The 24545-nt window shown below is 39.8% G+C and overlaps 2 protein-coding genes across 3 annotated transcripts; one reads left to right on the top strand and one right to left on the bottom strand.

The window, feature by feature from the left end:
* The first annotated feature begins 2010 nt into the window (after positions 1 to 2010).
* scyl1 (SCY1-like, kinase-like 1) lies at positions 2011 to 18109 on the top strand. Of its 2 annotated transcripts, XM_089021114.1 has the most exons (18): positions 2011 to 2175; positions 2526 to 2666; positions 2946 to 3053; positions 3160 to 3386; positions 3542 to 3632; positions 4941 to 5096; positions 5230 to 5388; positions 6318 to 6425; positions 7280 to 7393; positions 7490 to 7645; positions 9065 to 9253; positions 9345 to 9420; positions 9556 to 9750; positions 12131 to 12270; positions 12346 to 12435; positions 12516 to 12815; positions 14117 to 14195; positions 15517 to 18109. In XM_089021114.1, the coding sequence occupies exons 1-18, from the start codon at positions 2068 to 2070 to the stop codon at positions 15639 to 15641; spliced, it is 2562 nt and encodes an 853-aa protein (XP_088877240.1). In that variant the 5' UTR covers positions 2011 to 2067; the 3' UTR covers positions 15642 to 18109. The 2 variants fall into 2 exon arrangements, with proteins under 2 accessions (XP_088877240.1, XP_088877249.1); XM_089021123.1 differs by lacking the exon at positions 12516 to 12815.
* A 230-nt stretch (positions 18110 to 18339) lies between these two features.
* LOC148901233 (phospholipase A and acyltransferase 3-like) lies at positions 18340 to 23797 on the bottom strand. Its single transcript, XM_089021158.1, has 5 exons — positions 23727 to 23797; positions 23230 to 23265; positions 21789 to 21897; positions 18842 to 19110; positions 18340 to 18611 (listed from the first exon to the last, which is right to left on the bottom strand). Exons 2-5 carry the CDS (start codon positions 23248 to 23250, stop codon positions 18498 to 18500), a joined length of 513 nt encoding a protein of 170 aa, XP_088877284.1. The 5' UTR covers positions 23251 to 23265; positions 23727 to 23797; the 3' UTR covers positions 18340 to 18497.
* Between the last annotated feature and the right edge of the window lie 748 nt (positions 23798 to 24545).

Genomic DNA, 24545 nt, shown 5'->3' with positions numbered 1-24545 from the left:
CCCCCGTGCAAGTGATGAGAACACATAGCAGCCAGGTCGTCAATGGGTTTTCTTTTCCTGGAGGAACAAGCCTTCTGGCTTTGTTCCTCCAGGTTTTGCTTTTGCCCGCAATACAGTAACAAAAAGCAAAAGACTCCGGTGGTGGCACTCCTGACTTTGTTAGGACGGGGTTCAATTCCCTGCGGTGTCTTGCTTTTTAACCAGTGTACTGTGGGTACATTTGTTAAATGTCTCTGATGATTTCTAATGCCATGTAGGAGTTTGAGGAAAAAGCACATGAGGGCCTTGTTTGTGTGTACAAGTCCTTTTGATGTATTAAATGATTACATCTATTGGCCGTGCTCACCTGTGCAGAAAGCTAAAACAGACAAAATAGGTGCTCTCAATGTTGTAACAGTTTGTAATAAAGATTCTCACTGTGTGTTTAAAAGATTGGATTCACCTTTATTCGTCACGCCGGCAAGAAATTAACATTTCACAGCAGCGAGGTTATGAAAGAAGTACAAAGATTACCCTAAACTGGCAACAAAGTATTTGAACTTGGCAATGAAAGCACATACATTAATTTTCCAGTGCAATATTCTTTTCTGGATAAAAATTACCATTCAAAAACTCAAGTATGCGGATGATTCTTTTTCTCCATGTGTGCCCTCCTGCAAACAAATTCAAGGTCTCCCCCATCCTGGTGCCCGAAGACAGCTCGGAGAGGCTCCAGCACACCCCGTGAGCCTCCATAAATTGATCCAGAAAATGTAAGAATACATTTTCAGCTTTTTTAACTCGTCCCTCTTAATGGACAATAGACACCATTTTTTTGCTTCCTAACTAACATCAGAAAAACGTTTTATAGCATCTAAAATACCCAAAACGCAGGCTGATAATTTTAGTCAAATGCAAAACAACAATAACAATGAAGAAAAGTGTCCCAAAACTTCAAAATGACCTCGGAGATGGTGAGTTTCAGAGGTCCCGCCCCGATCATGACGTCACGCCAAGACTTCTTGCCTTGGTCGAGAATCAAAACAATGGCTTCAGATTCGGAGAAGATGCTTTCTTTTTACTCATCCAGTTATGAATATGAAATAGTAGTCTTGGTGCCACACACAACGATTCACCATCGCGTTATGTGTTTTCCTTCTAATTTCGCCATCAACACAAAGTTTTCAGACCAAACAAAGTACCCAAAATGCACGTGTGTCGCTTTTTCGGTCAGGGGCGTTCCTGACGTGACGTGACGTCAGGAATCGTCACCAACTCAAACAAGACATCCTGAATATTCAGCGTGAGTCTTAAAATGTAAAACTATATGCGGTGGGATCTTTGTAAAATACGCTCAGTAGAAGTCATTTGAAGTGATTTGACAAATTATAGACAACTTGTCTGGAGGCGTCGGTTATCCTTTCATTGCACCCTCAAAACTTGATGTCCTATGTCTGCCTATCAATACAAATCTGCAAACGAAGGCCAATTTGGGTAAGTCGTCATACCCTCCTCGTGTTAGCCCAGCTAAACCACGTTTGTAACTCAAGGTCTGTCTGCCTGAGAAAGCAGTTGGCGTGTCACCTACCACCATTCTTGCTAAAAGTGTGGTTTTATGTTGTCCTGTCTATTACAAGGGTGAGACTTTAAATAATTATGACTTTTACCAAAAAAGTAACAATCACGAGCCAACCACACTCGCATCGAGGGACAATTTGAGTGTTCAATCAGGCTGCATTGCATGTTTTTCCAATGTGTGAGGAAAACCCCGGAGATATACAAGTATAATACGTATTTTATTAGAATACGTATTGTGAAAATATCATGCATTGCAAAATATTTCTAGCTTTTATTTGTTCAAATATTGAGTGTGATGGCTTACAGCTTATGAAATTCGCAAGTCAAAAAATATATAGAAAAAATAGAATATCACATGAAATAAACAGAAAAAAACCCACACATATATGACATCGGAACCAATATTCCGCGCCTGTGTTTCCTCACCGGTTTCCGTTTACAAGCTCGCATTTTTTTCTCCTGTTGCTAGCGAGTATGTTTGTTTGATGAGGTGTGTGGTTTAAAGGGGAGATGTGGTCCTTTTTTGCCAGGGATCCCGTCAAAGACTTCGCTTATGAAATTCTTCCAGATAGTCATGAAAAGTCAGGAATATGGTCATTACATCGAGGCAAGCGAAAGGTAAAAAGTTTATTTTCTCTTCCGCTTGACAACAGCAAGCTAGTTTCGGCCTGTGGAAAATCATAGCGCTTGTTCGCTATACCAATTCACTTTTAAAGGGTGAGCATTGTCTTGCTATTCGTTGCGAGCTTACCTGAATTTAAATTTCAACGTTGTACTATCATTCTTGTCCAAAAGCGCCGAAAGAAATGACAGCTTACTCCGGTTACGTTTGTGTCGCCACGTCACCGAGTTAGCCGCACCAAAAGCCGCAACTGATACACTTTGATAACTTGCTTTTTCTATTAATATATTTTTTCTGTGTGTTCGCACGTTTGGTATTGATGAATACTCAATGTCACCCTTTTCAGTCCAATGGAGAGCCGGTTTCTGTGTTCATGCACGATGTGGCTCAGGGGTCAGAACAACAAGCTCAGCTGGCTAAGGCAGCATTCAAACGGATGAAGACCCTTCGCCACCCCAACATCCTGGCTTATGTTGATGGTTTGGAGGTACATGTTTACTCTGCACCATAAGGGTTAATTGCACACTCACAGTCATGATCTCAGGGGTTGACTGTGTCGCCTGGTACCACAGGACCATTAGTTGGGGATCCTCTGATTTACATTAATGTAGTCACAAAACTGTGCACTCAAAGAGCAAAAAAAGCGTATTTCACTTGCTACCTTAGGCAAGACATCATGCATCATTATTTCCGATTTGTTTTTTTAATGTTTTTATTAAGATTTGTGAAATTGGTCACCTTTGTTTTATTTCAAATCTCATTGCAGACGGACAAGAGCTTGTACTTGGTTACTGAGCCTGTGACGCCACTCGTCGTTCATCTGAAGGGTGCTCCGAGTGAATTGGAGATTTCCTGGGGTCTGCATCAGATAGTAGTGAGTCACTTAAAAAGTTTTAGGTCATATCGGTTGAGTTTTTTTTCCTTACCCATTCAGGTGCCCTTTAACTTGGACTCTACGTAATTGTTTGTATTTCTATCAGAAAGCTCTGAGTTTCCTGGTGAATGATTGTCACCTGCTCCATAACAACTTGGGATTGTGGGCCATCTTTGTCGACCGAGCCGGAGAGTGGAAGCTAGGAGCACTCGATCATGTTACCCCAGAACAATGTGATCCAAGCGGGGCCTTGCTTCCTGATCCGAAGTCCATTTATCCAGACATGGAGAAATATGACCCACCCGAGACACCCAATTGCACTGGAGAAAAATGGTGAGAAATTCCAGGAGAGAGCATTTTTTTCAGGTCTTGTCATGACTGCAAGAGACAATGTATGAAATAGATGAAGTACTGTATTGGCAAATACAATTCGATAAATAAATAAAAAACATGATTTTTATTTATTTATTTATTTATTTATTTTGCAGGACAATGGAAGTGTGGCGGTTAGGCTGTCTGATCTGGGAAGTATTTAATGGGCCACTTTCCCGCACATCCTCACTTCGTTCACTTGGGAAGGTTTGTTTTTCCCGCAATGGCGCTGTTCAAATGTGCCTTTTTTCCCCACTGGCTCAACTTTCTTATTATTATTATTAATATTGAGGTTTTTTTTTGTAATTTCTCTTGAATTTATCGTTATTTTCTTTTTCCTTTTCACTTCTTATTTATCGAGCTATCCAGCTATCTATCTAGTTGGCTATCTGGGTAGCTAGCTAGCTATTTGCTATCTGTAGGATATCTATATTAGCTATATAGTGTCTATTGGCTAGCTAGCTAGCTATTTCTTTCTCTTTCTATCTGAGTTACTTCCGGGTTGAGTGAACGCTGGTGTGTGTGGCTACCGCTGCTCACCCACAGAAAAACTTATCCTGTGACTGTAAAGTGACCTTGCGAGTTTTGAAAGGTGCTTATAAATAAAATGTATTATTATTATTATTATTATTATTATTATTATTATTATCAGAATCATCTTTATTGCCAAGTATGTAGAACACACAAGGAATTTATTTCCGGTCTAACACGCTGCACTAGTATCATCATCAAAAAAATTGCAGAGGCACTATACAGTTCAATTTGGGCTACTGTTCAAAGAGTTAATGGCTTGGGGGAAGAAGCTGTTTAAATGTCTGCTGGATTTATTATTATTATTATATCGGTGTCTAGCTAGCTATTAGCTAGCTAGCTTTTATTTGAGTTACTTCCGGGTTGAGTGAACGCTGGTGTCTGTGGCTGCCGCTAGTCACCCACACAAAAAAATTACCCTGTGACTGTAAAGTGACCTTGAGAGTTTTTTGAAAGGAGCTTATGAATGAAATGTATTATTATTATTATTATGTAGGTGTCTAGCTAGCTATTAGCTATCTATTAGCTAGCTGGCTTTTATTTGAGTTACTTCCGGGTTGAGTGAACGCTGGTGTCCGTGGCTGCCGCTAGTCACCCACAGAAAAAAAAACTCATCCTGTGACTGTAAAGCAGGGGTCTCAAACTCAATTTACCCGGGGGCCGCTGGAGGCAGAGTCTGGGTGAGGCTGGGCCGCATCGGTTTTTCCACAAGAAAATCACTGATAAAACATTCCGATGTTCTCAAAAGCTTTATTTTTAATACACAAAAAACACCAACCTAGAGGTTGGTGTTTCAATCCTCAGACATTGAAACTTTGTCAAAGTGTCCTTTAGCCAGATAGTGAAAACTTATTATCTCCTATGCTGCACTATCTGTAGGTAAATGAGGACACAGTGTAAAGTGCTTTTAGTACCAAAGATAAAAAAGCGCTTTATAACTGACAGTCCAGTTAAATGCTAATACGGTCATCTCTGTACTCTCAGATCCCCAAGGCTCTGGTTCCTCACTACTGTGAGCTTGTGGGTGCCAATCCACGAGCTCGGCCCAATCCAGCCCGCTTTCTGCAAAACTGCAGAAGCCCCGGAGGGTTCCTCAGTAACAGCTTTGTGGAGAGCAACCTCTTCCTGGAGGAGATCCAGGTCCATATTCGCACATAAAAATACAACCATTCACGTTGAACAGTAATTTGTTTTGACATAAATTCCATATATATAATTGTTGATTCGTCGATGATACAAATTATCGAATAACAATGGATTGTAACTTTCTCAGATTAAAGAGCCGGCGGAGAAGCAGCAGTTCTTCCAGGACCTGAGTGACAATTTGGACTCTTTCCCAGAAGACTTCTGTAAACATAAAGTCCTGCCTCAACTGCTCACTGCCTTTGAATTTGGAAATGCTGGAGCGGTAGTCCTCACGCCACTTTTCAAGGTCAGTCCTATGTCCGAAAAAAATCTGAATCAGAAAGACTTTAATAGTATCACAGTGGGGAAATTGGCAATATCTCTCTATATCTCTTTTGAATACTTGTTCATGCCGCAGTCGCTCAAATTTTGGAAATTTAATGCCATCTTTTGTCAAATAGGGGTGCCCTTTGAAATACATTCAGGCCTTTAATTTGTGGCTGGATGACCCCTCCCCCCACTATGAACATAAAAACATACCAGGTTTCAACGTTGTCTGTCTGTAATGACCTTTTCAATGACAGAAGCAAGCTTTGTAGTGATATATACATATGACACCTGCCAACTACTCCAGTTTTGCCGTAAAAACTAGTTTTCATTATCCCATTCCGGGTTGCGGGTTAATAATGAAAATGACGGTTTCCAATAAAAACAATAAATCCAAAATCGTCAAAATTGTAAGTACTGTACTCAACTTTAAACCAAAACACGAGAACAGGCGATCGGCACAGTGCTAGCTGTGAGCTTCCTTTAGATGAATTGTGCATGCGCATGGTACAGGTCTTTCCTGGAATCTAGAGTGACTGCTCGTTCCTGGAATCGAGACTCAAGAGTTAGCGTTGTTTTAAATCATTGTCGTGTAATGGCATCTGCAGGAGAAAAATCAATAAAAAATATGAAAAGTAACAGAAAACTACAGTCGTTTCATGAGGAATACTCCCAAGCATTTCCAGGAGTACGCTTTTCTGGTTTCAGAAGTTGGCAGGTATGTGTAATGTAGATTTCTTTGCAAAAACCAGTTATGCCCTGTGCAGGAATTTACAGTCAGCACACTGCCAGGATGATCATTAAGAGCCTTCAACTAATACCAAACATGATACTTCCAAATATATTCCCAACATCAAACTCATTTGTAAATGGCCTTTTAGCTTACATGTCTTCAAAAATCTCCACTAGGTGGGGAAGTTCCTGTCTGCTGAAGAATACCAACAAAAGATCATCCCCGTCATTGTGAAGATGTTTTCCTCCACAGACAGGGCCATGAGAATACGACTGCTTCAGCAGGTACTTGATGCATGTTCACAGGAGCAAAATCTTTCCTTCATGCGAACCTAATAGTTGAGTCCCAACTATTTTGCGGAATCGCAGTGCGACCGATGAATTGGTCAGCTGTTATTTATCATGCAATTTTAGGCCTTTATAAAAAAAAAATCTGATATGTCAACGCTTTTATGCCCATTAAACACCAATGTCTAACTGTCAGAGATGTTTGTTCGGACACTGAACAAAGGCTCAAACAGAGGAAGATTGTCTTTTACTGCCGGCAGGGGATGCAGCCTTTCATGATCGACGCCCAACCTCTGCAGCCCTCTGCCAAGCTATTTATTGAGAGTATATGTACATTTAAGTGATACATTAAAAAAACAGTCTTTTTCAGTGCTTCCATTGTGGGCCTTGTGTTCAGCCAACTAAGCATACAACAGCATGAAACGTTCAAATATGATAACTTCTATTCTGTCACTAACTCATTAAATAATAAATTCTTTTACATGTCTGAGTTTTGTAAAATTCTGATTATGCCGTTTGTTACGACATGATGCTCTTGCTCCATTCAGTCCAATACTGGTCTTTTTTGGTGTTTTTTTGAGATACACACTTTTCGCCTTACACACTCTTTCTGGGAACCAATTAAGTTCGTAAGTTGAGGTCTCACTGTATTTAGTTTGACAGTAAACTTGAACCGGGTTTGGCAACGAACAACAAACTGTTGTTCATAATTTGCCAAACTTGTCATTATTGTGAATAAGTTGAATGAACTGCCACCATTCAATGCACATATTAAAAGTCAACATGGTGGCTTATATTTCAAAAATGGCTCAAGGCAGCACTGTACCTCCCCCCCTTCTTTCTGCCTATAGATGGAGCAGTTTATTCAATATCTTAACGAAGCAGCTGTGAATTCCCAAATTTTCCCTCATGTTGTTCACGGCTTTACGGACACCAACCCTGCCATCAGAGAGCAAACTGTTAAGGTATGTGCTCACTCCAAATTCAACCACATTTGTACTCTGACGTTGACAGACTTGTCTGATGCAGCAACTCCCCCCTGCTCCCTCTCCTCTGCTCAGTCTATGTTGCTGTTGGCTCCCAAACTGAACGAAAGCAACTTGAACCAGGAGCTCATGCGGCATTTCGCAAGGTTGCAGGCCAGGGATGAGCAAGGCCCAATCCGATGCAACACCACTGTCTGCCTGGGAAAGATTGCCTCCTACCTCCATGCTGGTGTAAGTCATAATAGCAAAGATTGCAAAACGATAAGAGTCAACACTCTGAGTGCAAAAGATTTGGCGGTTGATCTTCTTCTTCTTCTCCTCGATATAGCTTGTATTTCGAGATCATAACTCAGGTTGAAGTCCCGAATTTAATAATAATCAAGAATTTGAAAACAAGAAAAAAACGACATAACTTAGCTGCTTGTTTTCCATCTGTTGACCTGTGAGTCAGGTCAAGCTTGCCACACACCTCAAAGCAGTTTTATTTTTGCATCTTGTTTTTGCACTTTGGTCACAATTAACTACTTGCATTTCTTTTACTGAAATACTTGAAACAAACCATTCATAATTTTAATGTTTCAGGTACAATACAAATTGATTTACATGGCGCTTTAACAACAGCTGAAGCTGCAACTAAGTACTTAACAGGAACAGGTGTTTGTTAGCTAGTATTAATTAGGCAACTGAGTTCTATAGTTGTATGTATGTATGTATGTATGTGTGTGTGTGTGTGTGTGTGTGTGTGTGTGTGTGTGTGTGTGTGTGTGTGTGTGTGTGTGTGTGTGTGTGTGTGTGTGTGTGTGTGTGTGTGTGTGTGTGTGTGTGTGTGTGTGTGTATGTATGTATGTGTGTGTGTGTGTGTGTGTGTGTGTGTGTGTGTGTGTGTGTGTGTGTGTGTGTGTGTATATATATATATATATATATACACAGTAAAGTCTCGTTATATCGATATTCAAGGGAGTCCAAAAAAATATCGATATAACCGGGACTATCGATATATCCGACCCTGTTTGCATGTAATTTTCTCCGTGCGTGCATAGAAATAGTATCGATATAACCGGGACTATCGATATATCCGATATCGATATAACGAGACTTTACTATATATATATATATATATATATATATATATATATATATATATATATATATATATATATATATATATATATATATATATATATATATATATATATATATATATATATATATATATATATATAGCAAGCTGTTAGTTGCTAGCTGTCGCAAGCTGCTAGCGAGAGCAAGCTGTTAGTTGCTAGCGAGAGCAAGCTGTTAGTTGCTAGCTAACATATATGGTGAGGCGAAAGGCCAAGCCCCGGAATTCATTAATTCAATATCACTTATTTTCGAGAAAATGTAGTTGTTTTGTATTGTCATTGAAACCATTGTAATTCTGTTCAAGATATAAAGAATAAAAATAGTGTCTAGCAATAAAATAGAGTAATGTAAGCAATTTAGACAATTACACATCATGTATTTTTTCAGGCACATTGAAGACATTCAAAAATAAATGATACCAAGCAACTTTACTGGTCCTTAAAGTGACCTCGAGAGTTTTGAAAGGCGCTTGTAAATGAAATGTATTATTACTATTACTGTTATTATTACTATTACTATCTTTTACAGACCAGACAGAGAGTTCTGATTTCTGCCTTCTCACGGGCAACAAAAGACCCATTCGCAGCCTCGCGTTCTGCCGGTGTGCTTGGCTTCGCTGCCACACACAACTATTACAGCCTAAGTGAGGTTGCTGCCCGGATTTTGCCCACACTCTGTGCTATTACTGTCGACCCTGATAAGAGTGTCAGGGAGCAGGTACTTTTTTTGACTTTTAAGTTCACATAATTTTATGCTTCATGCTTGATTCAGTCGTTTCCATTTTTTCCCCATGTTATTTCTCTGTCAGTCTTTCAAAGCCATCAAGAGTTTTATCTCCAAGCTGGAAACTGTATCAGAAGATCCTACCAAGCTTGCTGAGATTGGTACAAACCAGTTTGTTTTTTAAATTATTATTATTATTATTATTATTATTATTATTATTATTATTACTATTATTATTACTATTATTATTATTACCATGTACTCATGATGATGATCGAATTGCTTGTGTTTAACAGAAAAGGATGTTGGGTCGTGTGCTCAGCCACCTGGCGCCTCTTCCGGCTGGGCTGGCTGGGCTGTGACTGGCATGTCCTCCCTAACATCCAAATTGATCCGTAACGCACCAGGGACAGTGGGAGGCGTGACAGCCGAGGGCGGCATGGCTTCAAATGCCACCGGTGTGACGCCCGTTCGCACAGGCGGAAGCCCTGGTAAGGCGCAGATGATGATGAAACATTTCTCTACCCCGAGAGAGGTCGGGCTCGGCTGCAAATAGGGAAAAGCAATGAGTCGTTGAGCCTGTCGCCCCTGCAAAAAAATAGAAATGCTCATGAGAAAAAATGGAAAGGATAATAATAATAGTAATAATAATACATTTAATTTATAAGCGCCTTTCAAAACTCTCAAGGGCAATTTACAGTGACAGGAAAGAGACCAAGTATTAGTCAACCATTGGTAGGCTATATAAATCTATGTATTGTATTGTAGGAATTAAGTAAAATAACTAATTTCATCCACATCATCCTTCTAGATAAATTACTGATTATAGATTGATAGAAAGACCACATTATTTAGAGATTTATAGCTATGGATGTTTACTGCATCAATGGACTTTTCTGTTTGAGTTTGAAAGGTCCAAGTGTATTTGAATGCACCTCATGTTTCACCAAATGGGAGAGATTTCACCATTGAATGTCCCAGAGATGCATCTGAGCCGCGTCCTGGCGCCATTTACGCATTTTGACAGCCACTGGTGGAACTTTGTAACTCCAATGCGTGAGCACCGGCGCAAGTCTATTACGTTTGCTGCTACATGATCTGCACCACATATGACATACTTCTGTTAAAATAGCAAAAGAAACACATTTAGTTAAACAGCAATTGAAAACTGTTTTTTTCCTTCAGAGGTTATAACTTTTGACGTGATCTGCCAGAAACTGCCGAAAGAGATAACCAATTATTAATTTACCCATGGTGCATTGCAAAGTTTTTGCTTTTTTGAATGTTGCTGTGCCGATTACCATTTTGTGAGTTGCTTGTTCTGTAGTCACAAAGGGACATATGTCTTCTTGTGCCGGTCCCATGCCTGGATAAATACAGAGGGTTGTGTCAGGAAGGGCATCCGACGTAAAAGCTTGGCCAAAACAAACATTGCTGTGGCGACCCCTTGAAGGGAAAAGCCGAAAGAAGATCAAGAAGCATTGCAGTATTTACATCGACGTCGATGGCTGCAAATATGGAGTGAGCGAACAGGAGTAAAACTCTAAGAGACATTAAAAACAAGCAGCAAATAAACAATTTTGTTTCTTGAAGAAACTGCAGAGAGTAGTGACAATTTGTTTCAGCAAACTGCTGTTAATGATTCGAATTTAGTGGCCAATGGGAGTGATTTCAGAGCTGTTGCAGCACGTTGGAAATCTTAAAAGCAAAGAAATTTGTTAAACAGTCGGAAGAAATATTGTGCGAAGTCTATTCTCTTGGTCTTCTTTGTAATACCGTACAATATCAAAATAGCACAGGATTGATTGTGTCGTCACTCAAGAAAATAGAAAGCTTTTAATTTTATGTATGAATAAATTATTTGACTTGAATTAAAATTGTTGATCCAATAGATTTTAGTCAAATAAGGTTTTTTAGGAATATCATGCTCCAATGAATGTATTTTGGTTTATTTCAATCTGTTTTGTATATTTCGCCAATGCAGTTAAATCAGGCCCATCCATTTTAGAAAATCGGCCCCTTTTTTTAGACACAACGGGGCCAACTGGCCCCTATGTTTAAATGTCGTTTGAAGCAGTCACATGCTAAGAACTGGGCTCAAATAAGCAACTTTGTTTAGTAGGCTATTGGAATATGTTACAAGAGGCGGTGTCCATTTTGGTGCATCTCAATGTCAAACATGACAATTGAGTGAATTTCAAATAAAATGCAAACCTTTTACATGTTAAGTGGCTAACTTATAACTAATAATACTTGTTTACATCCTCTTCAAGCTCTCTAAAGTCTTAATTACTCTTTATTCTTTGTCTTTCCTGTAATACCGTACAATAGCTATCTGGCTGGCTGGCTAGCTATGTAGCTTGCTAGTGATTAGCTATATATTGGCTTGCTACCTAGCTTTCTATCTACAGTACTGTAGTTGTCTTACTATTCTATCCGAGTTACTTTCGGGTTGAGTGAACGCTGGCGTGTGTGGCTGCCACTGCACACCCACAGAGAAACTTATCATGTGACTGTAAAATGACCTTGAGAGTTTTGAAAGGCGCTTATAAATGAAATGTATTATCATTATTATTATTATTATTAGTAGTAGTATTATTATCATTCCTGCCTGTTTCCATTATGATCCCCCCCAAGTGAAATTTTCAGCACATAACTGAGGTTAAGTTACACATTAAACAAGTTTGTGAGTAGCAAACCGAAAAAAAAAGCGAATGCCAGTCAGGAATAGGATATTGTTGCTAAAAAGTGACAAGACCCAGTGGGAGAATCCCCCATCAATTCCCACTTTCAAGCAACGTGCAAATGAAGGACCTCAATATGAATTAAACAATGTCCATTTCATGATTTTCTCTCCTTCTTCTTCTGTAGATAAAGGTCCACATCCATCCCAGGCCCTCAGTCCTTCTGCTTTAAGTCTTGTTGACAGATCACAAACACTTGAAGGGATGGAAAATGATGAGGAGTCAGGAGAGCGCTGGGATGATGAGGAGGATTGGGGGAGTTTAGAGGTAGGGTCTCTGTATGTGTAATTTGGTAGGAGTGTTACAATTTTAACACTTGGGAGTTGTTTCCCCCACTATAAGGATTCAGAGAAAGGTCAAGCTGAGAAGGATGACTGGAATACTGACTGGTCAGGAATGGCTTCATCCCAAAAAAACGCTGGTGGACACGAAGTAGGTTTTGTTTTAGCTTTTTTAAAATTGAAACTCACTCACTCACTGATACCGTGACCACCGTCATGCACCACATGCAGGCGGGCAGGTCATTGTCTACGACGACGGTAAAAAAGCAAAGCTCAGACTGGACTAGCTCAGGCTGGAATGCAGATGACAGCCGGTCCAATGAGAAAGAAGGCCAAGGTCAGAGTTCAGCTGGCGAGGAGGGCTGGGGCAACGAATGGACCGAAGAGGAGACGGACGTTGTCGGTTCCACCTTACCTGAGGGCGTCCGCTTAGCCAGCGAGTACAACTGGGATAGTGGCAGTTTGGGCAAAGGAGCCAATCAAAATGACCTGTTTGCCTGCGTGGCACAGAGAAACGCCACAGGCCCCACGGTGAGCATGTAGAATCATATCAAACCATTTCATTTTATTGTGGAATCATATGATTTTTTTCTTTGACCGCATTTTTTCAGGTTTCAAAAGTCAGGTGCCCTGTGGGTTGCTACCGACCAAACTCTCTTAGAACACTACTGCTGCTCTGTGTTTGCATTTGACTTTGTCGCTAGATTTACTGACGCTCCTAGACTTACAAACATTTGAGTTACGAACAACAGTACATACAAACATTTTTGTGGATACTATACGTCCAAAAATGTTTGGACAGAGATGCTCTAAGTTAGATTTTGTATTGCGTGCTATTGGCTGCGTACTGTGCTTCACGCACACGTAGACACATTGGAGGTTTCAAGGGATGGATGACCAATCAGCGCTGAAGTCTTGCCGACGAGTTGGCTGCGTAGAGTATGTGGACAGTTAGAAAATCCTTCTTGCCATTTGACGCTCCAGGAGGACGTGATGCATAACAAAAAGTAATGGCTGCTGGCACGTCATTCATTAATGAAGTGCCGTCTTCTAACAACAAAATGGCAGCCCACTGTTTTTGTCCTCTATTCCCCGGCCCCAGTCTTCGGTTAAAGCCACATGATTGGTCAGGGCCGAAACTACCAGTAAGACTTTAGTTCGCTGAAGAAGCATCTTGGATAAGAAGTGAAACGTCCGACACCTTCAAAGAAATACAGATGACGGCTGAAGAAACCTTTTCATCGATGGACCACTGCTGTACGACTGAGAGCTTACACAGACGTACATACATATTGGTTTATATAGGGCTTTAGCAACTGCTGAAGCTGGAACAAAGCGCAAACATAACAAAAAAGGGAAATGCCCCCTTGTGGAAAAGAAAAACCATTGCCAGAGGCCATGGTCAGCACTTTATCAGCACCCAAGTATGAAAAACCAAAACCCGAACACATTCAGGAATGGCGCTCCACGTCATTTTCAATTCCCGAATAAATTCGGGAATGGCAGTGAATGAGTTAAGAAGCCTGACAGTAGTCGGTAGGATTGAGCGGCGGTATCTCTCCTTCTTGCAGCGCGGGTGTAACAGTCTCTGGCTGAAGGAGCTTGTTGGAAATGAAATGCATCCCTCCAGTGATGAAAGTCGTCTGGTCTTTCCTGGAATTCCGGATTTTCAAATTTTCATGAACATTGAGGAAAAATTGCAGACAATTAATCTGGATGTTAGTTGACACTGTTGAACAAAGACAGTATTATAAACTGGTTCATGTTATTTACCGGGTATGATGGTAAATCAATGATTGTTTTTGATGAATGTGGTGTTTTCGTATTTTTAGCTCGGAGGCGGCTGGGGTACAGACGCAACGGGAGACTGGGGCACTGAAGAAAGTTGGGAGGCATTGGATGAAAATCAAGGTGACATGACTATTTTGTCTTCCTACTGTCTCCAATTCTTTTGTGGTTACGCTTCCTTGTAGTCAACATCCATTAATTGATAACTTCATCAATACTTTAACCAGTTGGCCACTCGCTGAGCTGGCTTTCACATCCAAATACAAGTTGTGTACTCAATTTCTCTCTTTCTTATCTAGATACATCTATATTTCATTTTGTGTCTTGATACATTTAATCTAAAAAACCCTTCAAGGGGTCGCCACAGCAAATCCTCCATCTTCAGAGGTTTGATCCGCATGTTAGTTTTGACCAAGCTTTTACGTCTGATGCCCTTCCTGACACAACCCTCTGTATTTATCCGGACTTGGGACCGGCACAAGAAGACTTATGTCCCTTTGTGGCTACAGAATAAGCAACTCGCTCAGTAAAAAGCTCCAAAACACAAAATAGTCATCGGCACAGCAACATTGAAAATAAATACATGAATAAAAATGTATATAAAAATATCAATAAATAAATACAGTGAGACCTCAACTTATGAACTTAATTGGTTCCCAGACAGTGTGTAAGGCGAAAAGTGTGTATCTGAAAAAAAAAAATCCCATAGGAAACCATTAAAATGGGAATAATCCGTTCCCGGGTTTCCATAAAATATACATTGGAACTAAATAAGCCTTAAAACTACACACAACATACCTTATTCTATGTATAATAAATGTGCTATTGTATTGTAATGAAAGAAATACACTGCATTGTATCATAAAGTCACTTTATTTACATTTGTGATGGTCATTGATGGCTTGATGGAATGGCGTTGGAGGTCGAAGGTCAAACGGAATTGCTGTTTGGAAAGAGAGGCACATTACATGAGGACTGTAATTAAAGAAATATACTGTGCTGTAAAATAAAGTTTTATTTACCTTTTTGATGGTCGTTGATGGCTTATGGAAGGAGAGTCACCTTCCATAAGGACTGTTGGTAACTTGACTTCTGATGCTGTTCGGTTGTGTGCTTCCGCCAAAGATCACTCCGCCAGCCGTGGTGGGTGTGTATTATGAAAATAGTCCTTCTTATAAGGTTTAATTTTCATAAATTTGAAGTTTGTAAGACAAAAAGTTTGTAAGATAAGGTGTTTGTAAGTTGAGGTCTCACTATAACTTGTCTGGAGGCGTCGGTTGTCCTTTAACTGAAACCTGACCTCTGCAGTCTCTGCCGGCTTTTTATTGATCATGTATGCAAAATACAAGTAATACATCTGAAAAATAACGAGCTTTCAAACATTGCGTTTGGCTATTCTCCGACAACACTTTTCATAGAGACTGCTTTGTGTATTACCCAACAGGTCTTAGCAAAGCCGAGCTATCCAAGAAGAAACGCGATGAGAGGAGGAAAGAGCTGGAGGCCAAACGGGCAGAACGCAAAGCTGCGAAAGGTCCCCTCAAGTTGGGTGCACGCAAACTGGACTGAGAGGTACAGACAGCCATGAGCACCCTTGGTTGAACAAGGCCCTTGAGATGGAGACTCCATATTCCCATTGCGAATCCAACAAGAGTTGAAACTTCCTTTTTGAACTGGCGCTCACTTGGACAAACACCTAATCAAGTCTCTGTGATGATCAATCGACATTGATCATCACAGAGACTTGATTAGGTGGTTGACAGTGCAGAAATAATTCGTTTATCTTGCCTTGTATTATTGTGAATAGGAAAAAAACACAATTGGAGTGGATGACACAATATACAGTTTCCTCCTGATAAGAGGACCGCTGTTGTAAAGTAAATGTACATAAAATGGAGCATCTTGTCTTAAAAATACACTTTTTTTCCATGTACGCAAAATATTTATAGAAATGAGTTTCATCATTTCTGGTTCGTGCATGTAATTTTAGGGGCCAATCAAGAAATTGGCTGACCAGTTACATTTGAATCAGTTATTTGATAGGTTCAAGGTACATGTGACATGTGTCATGTGACATTTTCCCTTTGAAAGGCTGTGTTCTTTAATATTTAGTGCACGCAGCCTGATACGCATACAGTGATACCTCGGCTTACAAACGCTTTAGCTCCCGAACTTTTCGCCTTACGAACATTAAATTTGCGAGAATATAACGTTAGCATAGAAACTAGTTTTCGGCAAACGAACCAAACCACACAGCGCCACGGTGTCTGGCGGACTAGTTTTCGGCGGATGAACACCAAATCACACGGCCGATCAGTGCCATGGTGGCTGGCGGACTAGTTTTCCACATCCACTTTCTTTGAGTGCAGACGTGGTCTGTTTTCGAGTGGAGTACTTTTGCTATTATTGGACTGAAAAATATCCCACCACAGGCTAGTGTTAAGCCGAAGATGACACAAAGAAAATTACGGTCTAGCAGAAGAAGATCATCGAAAAACACAAACAAAGAGTTTGTTTGTGTGACTTAGCGTTCCTGTACCAGGATGCTAAGTCGACCATTGCTACGTAAGGGTGTTTCTGTGTTGTCTAAGCAATGGTCTCAGGCAATAGAAGAGGTTGAAAAACTTCTGTTGATTTGGATTAACTAAAAGCAACTAGTAGGGGACATAGTGAGTATTAGTAGGGTATTATCGCCAAGAAAGCACGGCAACTTCACTCGGATATCATCAAGCGGCAACTACATCAACGACCATCACAAAGGTAAATAAAACGACTTTATTATACGGTACATCGACAAAAAGGTTTCTTCAGCCGTCATCTGTACTTTTTTGAAGGTGTCGGATGTTTCGCTTCTTATCCAAGATGCTTCGTCAGCGAACTAAAGTCTTACTGGTAGTTTTGGCCCTATATATATCCCTACTGTCCAGACGTGGCGGAGCAGGACGCTATGATTGGTCCCTGCTCTCAAGTTGGGGGGAGCAGAGGACTACTCCATGCGGCTCCACTGATTACTTCTATTGTCCTGACTGATTACTTGTATTGTATTGTCTTGCCTGGGTATGAGGTCTACGACTGGCCTGATTGCCCTATTTGATCTGGTATCACCTCATCAGCATAACTAAGCCTATGTTGCCTAAGCTGTCTCTTGTACAAACGATCCAACTTGAACCTCGCCCCACCATGGCGGTTTAGTGAAGGAGTTGGCTGTTTTATGAAAATAGCTTCTTTTACTCCCCTTTCAAGCCATCTATTTTCTTCCGCTAAGATTGTAACCTCATTACCAGTAAGACTTTAGTTCGCTGACGAAGCATCTTGGATAAGAAGCGAAACGTCAGACACCTTCAAAGAAGTACAGATGACGGCTGAAGAAACCTTTTCATTTATGGACCACTCCTGTATGACTGAGATCTTACACAGACGGATTATACAGTACTGTTTATTTATTTAATTACAATACAATAGCACATTTATTATACGTAAAATAAGGTATATTTTGTGTAGTTTATATCGTAGAAAATTATGTTTTATGGGGACCTAGGAACGGATTATTCTCATTTTAATGGTTTCTTATGGGAAATAAATGTTTGGAAGACGAACTTTTTGACTTACACCCAATTTCTGAGAAGCAATTAAGTTCGTAAACTGGGGTATCACTGTATTTTCTTTTTAGCAAATAAAAAAAAAAACTTTCAGCTGTTTTTTTAACCTCCTGGCTGGTTATGAGCGAAAGAAATACACGTCTGTCTTTCTTTTTTTTTGTGTGCCTTCATTTACTTTGCTGGACAAGACTGTTGGCTCACATCCCTGTTTTGAATGGTCTGGAAAAACATTCCATGTTCCCAGTAAAATATGTAAAAAATCATGGGTCTGCTGGGTGGTTTGGCTTCAGGATGATATGGATGCTGGGACCATCAATGGTGGATGTAAAGAGTTGACACATTAGCAAGCGGAAAGAAATTATGCCTTTAAAAAGAGAGTAAAAATGATGTAGCATGCATATGATCTCTTCTGAAATAAACATATCCATGCGTCTTTGATGACGTCAGTGTTCTTGTTGAGGCAAATTTGCAAGGGTGTAAGTTAAAGTAATTTATACCTTAAAAGAAGAGAACATACGTACAAATCATGGAAAGAACAGAAAATAGACCACTGTCCTCGAAAGTTAATTACATGGATTTTTATTTTGAATTACAAACAGATAAAAAGGTTTACAGTTCTTATTTAAATCAGAGTACAACATTTACAATTCTTGTCAAATTATTTACATTTAAAAAACGGTACAAATCTCAACATTGATGATGTAATAGTACGTCATTTCCCATTGGCATAACATTATTTAGTGTGTCTGAATCCCCGTTAGGAGACATACAGTTTGTGTGAAACTTTGCTGGTGAGTCACTGAATTGAAGGAGCCAGATGTTTGTATTACTGTTTGCGCTCGTTTTTGTCTCCGCGCCAAGTTAGCGCCAGAGCTGCAATGCCAAGAACACCCAAAGTTATTGCACCTGCAGCCAGAGCAGCTTCTTCTGCTTGACGCACCTGCAAAAAGAGGTTACACTTTTATCTACTTGGGGGGGCGGATGCTATAAAACGTTTGTCTGATATCAGTTGGGAAACAAAAAAGTGACGTCGGTTGTCCTTTAAACATACATCACATACAAAATAGAGCACTGAAGCAACTTACAAACAAATTCACCTTACGAACGACCGTTCAGAACGTATCTTGTTCGTAAGTTGGGGAGCGTCTGTATATAAATGTTTCCACCAACCTGCCGGGACTGGGGCTTGCCATAACGCAGCTGGGTGACAAAGTGCTCGCAATTGTGACTTAAAATGTCATATGGCAAATCTTCGCCCACCAAACGGTGGGCATCCCTCACGATCAAGTTGACGGGACGAGGCTGGTACTTTTTATCCAACAAGTTGTTTACTTCCCAGCGATCGGAACCAACCACTTTCCACAGCTCCTCCTTCTTCACGATGGTCGTGTTTGTTAGAATAGACACCAAACTGCTTGCATTTGCATCCAGACCTTCGCCTACAGTTAAGGGCGACACAAAGGGAGAAGCTGACCTCTATTAATGTCAGGAATGTATGTTTTAAAATTGAACATGTCATATTGTAAAAAATAGTACAGTTAAAATTACGGAGGGGGGTGTAATTACAATTTCCGAGGGGAGTAAGTTAGATTTGAGTCAATAATGGCCTAATAAAATTGTCAGTAAATGTGTCGCCGATTGGGCGAACATGAAAATATGATTTCATGAAGTTATTAAAATTCCTCCTGAATTATGACTGAAATGAAAGAAAAATGTCACACAAGCCTACGAAAACATCTGAACTTCAGATGGTGTTAATCAGATGACCCATTTACTGCCATTCACAAATGTATTCAAAAATTGAAAATATGATGTACAGCCATTCCCGAGTTTGTTCGGGTTTTATTTTTTTCATACTTGGTTGCCGATAAAGCGCTAGCCATGGCAATGTTGTTTCTTTTCCACAAGGGGGAAGAATTTCCCTTTTTCCATGTTAGCGATTTGTTCCAGCTTTAGCTGTTGTTAAAGCGCGATATAAATATGTATGTATTGCATTGTATTTTGGACAAAATGGCTTCAAATGACTTCTACTGAGCGTATTTTACAAAGATTCCACCGCATATAGCTATATTTTACATTTTAAAGGACAACCGACATCACTTTTTTGTTTCATGACTGACATCAGAAGAACATTTTATAGCACCTAAAATACCCAAAACACGCAGTATGATATTTTTAGTCAAATGCAAAACACCAATAAAAAATGACTTGGTGTCCAAAATCTGCAAAAAAAAATGAACCCGGAAGTGGCCAGTTTCAAAAGGTCCCGCCCCCAGTTCGTGACGTCGCGCCAAGATGTCTTAGCATTGCTAGTGAATCAAAACAATTGCTTCAGATTCGGATAATATGCTTTCTTGTTACACATCCAGTTATGAATATGATTCAAATAGTTCTGAAGAGGAAAGCATACATGTTTACAATCGATTAAAGAATTTATTCCGTGCCAATTTGAGGTATCTGGGGACGGGAAATGTAGCAGGAATTAATCAGCCCGTTTCCACAGGCTGATTAATTCCTTACACAGAGCTTTGTCGCCCTCTTATGCCTCTTTTTGGTCCTACAGGACGTTTTCAGACCAAAGTGCAGCAAAATGCATTGACGTGATGGAAGGACTGCTACAATGTGTTCTTTTTTCGGTCAGGGGCGTTCCTTCAGTGACGTCACGGACGGACTCGTCACCAACTCAAAAACAAGACTTCCGGAATATTCAGCACGAGTCTTAAAACGTAAAATATAGCTATATGCTGTGGAATATTTGTAAAATACGCTCAGTAGAAGTCATTTGAAGATATTTTACAAATTATGGACACAACTTGTCCGGAGATGTCGGTTGTCCTTTAAGACTTACGCTGAATATTCAGGAAGTCTTGTTTTTGAGTTGGTAACGATTCCTGACGTCGCGTCACGCAGGGAAAGCCCCTGACCGAGAAAGAGACACACAATGCATTTTGCGGTACTTTGTTTGGTCTGAAAACTTTGTGTTGATGGCGAAATTAGAAGGAAAACAAATAAATAATGCGATGGTGAATCGTTTTGTGTTTCACCAAGACAACTATTTGATACTAGTTGACACAAATTCCCAACAGACAAATCAGCCCATTTCCAACAGAGCTTTGGTGCCATCTTGTGCATTTTCTGGGACAGTACATTTCATCCAGATGCCTCAAAATGACACAGAATAACTTCTTTAATCGATTGCAAACATTTATGGTTTCCTCTTCAGAATTATTTGAATCATATTCATAACTGGATGAGTAACAAGAAAGCATCTTCTGCAAATCTGAAGCCATTCTTTTGATTCTCCAGCAATGCGGGACTTTCTGAAAATGCCCAATTCGCAGCTCAATTTTTTGCAGATTTTGGACATTTTAATTCATTTTTATTGGTGTTTTGCATTTGACTAAAATATCATACTGCATGTTTTGGGTATTTTAGATGCTATAAAACGTTTTTCTGAGTGACGTCGGTTCTCCTTTAATGGTTGAGTAAATGCAGGCGCATGGGACTGCCGCTGCTCACCCACAGAAAAATGTATCCTGTGACTGTAAAGTGACCTTGAGAGTTCTGAAAGGCGCTTAGAAATGAAATTTATTATTATTATTATTAAGGTTTCTAATAATACATTTCATTTATAAGCATATATATAGCGTCTTCACTTTACAGTCACAGGATATTTTTCTGTGGGTGAGCAGAAAGGAAATTTATTATTCTATTAATACATTAATAGCTCTCTATATAGCTAGAGAGCTATATAGCTAATAGATAGCTAGATAGCCGGCCATGGAGCTAGATAGCAAATAGATAGCTAACGCTATATTTCTTGTTTACATATTCCTAAAACTCAATATTCTGTGGGTCCTGGAATTCGAGTGACAATGACAAAAACCCTGGCACCGGAGTGGACACATTTTTGTATATCGTCTAGCAGTGAATACGTTAAAATGACTTTGAATGCAATCGGTTAATTCTGAGCATACCCACGTCTGAGGCAGCGACATGATCTCAGTTTATTTTTAGTTCTTCTTTGTAAACGTGTAAATGTGTTGACTTTATCTATCAACAATTTGATTCCTGGGTGTGTAAGTGTCAGCACAAGCCTTTTGTTACCACAACTCACATGATTGGGCCAAATGGACAACATAGCCGTCTCCGACGTATATGGCCCAATGCTGGTAGAACCCACGGAAGATTTCTATCAAGTCACCAGGTTTTGGTTTCTCTGCGTACTTTGAGTGGAAACAAAATGGGGAAACAGGAATGTGTTAATTTCATTTTTTTCTTGGGTTTTGACATAACCCTAATCAATACATCATTGTGAAAGAGATAATGTGTAGAAATTAAAGATGAGTTAAGCATTTTGAACAGCAGTGTCAAACATACGGCCCGCGGGCCGGAACTGTCCCCCCCAAGAGGTTTGATTAAGCCCGCATGATAATTTAAAAGTTGAAAACATGCAAAAACGACATGGAATTCATATTTTTATGGGGTGCAATTCAAGAATTGTCCACTAGGGGGAAGAGTGTCGCTGTTTCGATCAACGTAGAAGAAAACAGCGGTGTTTTTTGTTTTCAAATGCAGTCTTTTGGTTTTAATACCCTCATTAGCCAAAATGTCATTATCCAAACGCAGAAAAGTGGATAAAGAGTGTAGAATTTTCAATTAAAATTGGCCCGTGTCATTTGTTTTACAGATATGCGTGGGAAACCTTTGTGCTTGGTGTGTTTGTTCAACACGTTTCCGTATTGAATAATAATAATAATAATACATTTCATCTACAAACGCTTTTCAAAACTCTCAAGGTCACTTTACAGTCACGGGATGTTTTTCTGTGGGTGAGCAGCGGCAGCCACATGCGCCAGCGTTCACTCAATCCAGAACTAACTCAAATAGCTAGAAAACTAGCTAGCTAATAGGTAGCTAGCTAAATAGCTAGCCAGCTAGATAGGTGTATATATATATATATATATATATATATATATATATATATATATATATATATATATATATATATATATATATATATATATATATAGATAGCAAGCGAACTAGCTAGCCAGCCAACTAGATAGCTAATAGATAGTAAATAGATAGCTATATAGCGATATAGCTAATAGACAGCTAGCAAGATAGCCAACTAGATCGCTGGATAGCTAGATAAATAAAAATAAATGAATAGAGGAATGATATTTGGTTATTTATAGCATGTATGTGCAACGGAGTTGTGCCACTGTTGTGACACCCGTCACATATGGTATCATTTTATTGGTCCGGCCCACCGAGATCAAATGTGGCCCACCATGTGAAATGAATTTGACACCCCTGATTTAGAATTTACATCCACCTGAGCTATTAACTCAGTTAAAATACAGTAAATACTACATTGTATAAAAGCACCCAGGCCATGAATAGAAACGATCAAATGAAAATAGAATGGCACTCGCTAAATAGTTACTGAGCATTCATTGAGATAAAAATTATTGCCACAAGCAAAAACATTGAGGTTTTGGCGATGAAATCAGACAAAATAACTACTTTTAGGATTAAGAGGATTATTTTACCTGATACCTTGCTGCTGCCATGTCTGTTGAAGTTTTCTGTAAAAAAAGACTTAAATTATTTATCAACTCAAATTATTTAACGATTTGCATTACACACGTATTACCTGAATGTCAACTAAGATGACTTAGAGGCACTTGGCCAGCTCAATACTTGATGTGTGTGTTCGTGACCATTTCAGAAGAAATGAAACGAAGCGGAAATGTAAGTGTGCGCTATTACGTCGATTTTAAATTACACTATGCGATTGTTACACGGTCGCTACAATTATAGTTAAGATCGCTGTTATCACGATAATTAATACAAATAATTATTATTATAATAATTATATATAATTATTATAAATTATCAAGCGTCCTACGTCGCTGCCATCCATCCAAAGACTATTTGTTCTACGGTTAAACTAAATTTGCTGCAGATAATCCCATAAAATAGATTTAATAAATTAACATCAAATCATATTGGTTCGGTGTCCTTTTAACGATGGATGTGCCCTTACCTCAGTCTCCGGGGTTAAGTCAACTGTCCACTGACACCTCTGTGGTTGTGGAAACGTAACCGAAAGTCATTGCAAGTAAATCAGGTAAATCGCTCCACCCCGTCACAAGACTGGAGGCTGGCGACCAGTTAAAATACAGTAAATACTACATTGTATAAAAGCACCAGTGACGTGAAGTCAGGGGAGTCAGCTGAGGCCGTGCCTCACCCGTCATCATGGAAATATCAAATGAAAAAACAATTAAGTTCGTAAATTGAGGTCCCACTGTACCGCAAAATTTACTTGCATAATCGAAGTCAAGTGAGCCGCCACTTCGATTGACAACACGGTGCATTACGGTAGACTGCGGTGTAGTCGAGGGTGTATGCCGGTATACGGCGAATACCCACTTATTTTTCGGTCGGCATTGCCTTCTCTCTATATGCCTCTCTATTACTCTACACTCTCTCTCTCTCTCTCTCTCTCTCTCTCTCTCTCTCTCTCTCTCTCTCTCTCTCTCTCTCTCTCTCTCTCTCTCTCTCTCTCTCTCTCTCTCTCTCTCTCTCTCTCGCTCTCTCGCTCTCTCGCTCTCTCGCTCTCTCGCTCTCTCGCTCTCTCGCTCTCTCGCTCTCTCCCTCTCTCGCTCTCTCGCTCTCTCGCTCTCTCTCGCTCTGGTTGTGATTGTGAGGTGGTTGGTCCCAGCTGCGATAGTCTCCAGTCAGCCGCGGGAATAGGCAGATTCCAAAATGAACGCAAGGTGGATGAAATGATAAGCATACCTGTCAATCTTGACAAATAATCGCTGCCTTTATAAATAATTATAATTGCCGTATAAAAGTT

Source organism: Hippocampus bargibanti, linkage group LG02 (assembly GCF_051943395.1).
Source record: "Hippocampus bargibanti isolate YZ-2025 linkage group LG02, ASM5194339v1, whole genome shotgun sequence".
Taxonomy (NCBI): Eukaryota; Metazoa; Chordata; class Actinopteri; order Syngnathiformes; family Syngnathidae; genus Hippocampus; species Hippocampus bargibanti.
This window is presented reverse-complemented; position numbering and strand designations above follow the sequence as displayed.

Coding starts and splice junctions, on each gene's coding strand:
- scyl1 (XM_089021114.1), top strand. CDS start 2,068: ATGTGGTCCTTTTTTGCCAGGGATCCCGTCAAAGACTTCGCTTATGAA. Junction 7,394..7,489: donor TCAGAGAGCAAACTGTTAAG/GTATGTGCTCAC, acceptor TCCTCTGCTCAG/TCTATGTTGCTGTTGGCTCC. Junction 7,646..9,064: donor CCTCCTACCTCCATGCTGGT/GTAAGTCATAAT, acceptor TATCTTTTACAG/ACCAGACAGAGAGTTCTGAT.
- LOC148901233 (XM_089021158.1), bottom strand. CDS start 23,250: ATGGCAGCAGCAAGGTATCAG. Junction 21,898..23,229: donor TGGCAGCAGCAAGGTATCAG/GTAAAATAATCC, acceptor TTCCACTCAAAG/TACGCAGAGAAACCAAAACC. Junction 19,111..21,788: donor TGTCCATTTGGCCCAATCAT/GTGAGTTGTGGT, acceptor CCTTAACTGTAG/GCGAAGGTCTGGATGCAAAT.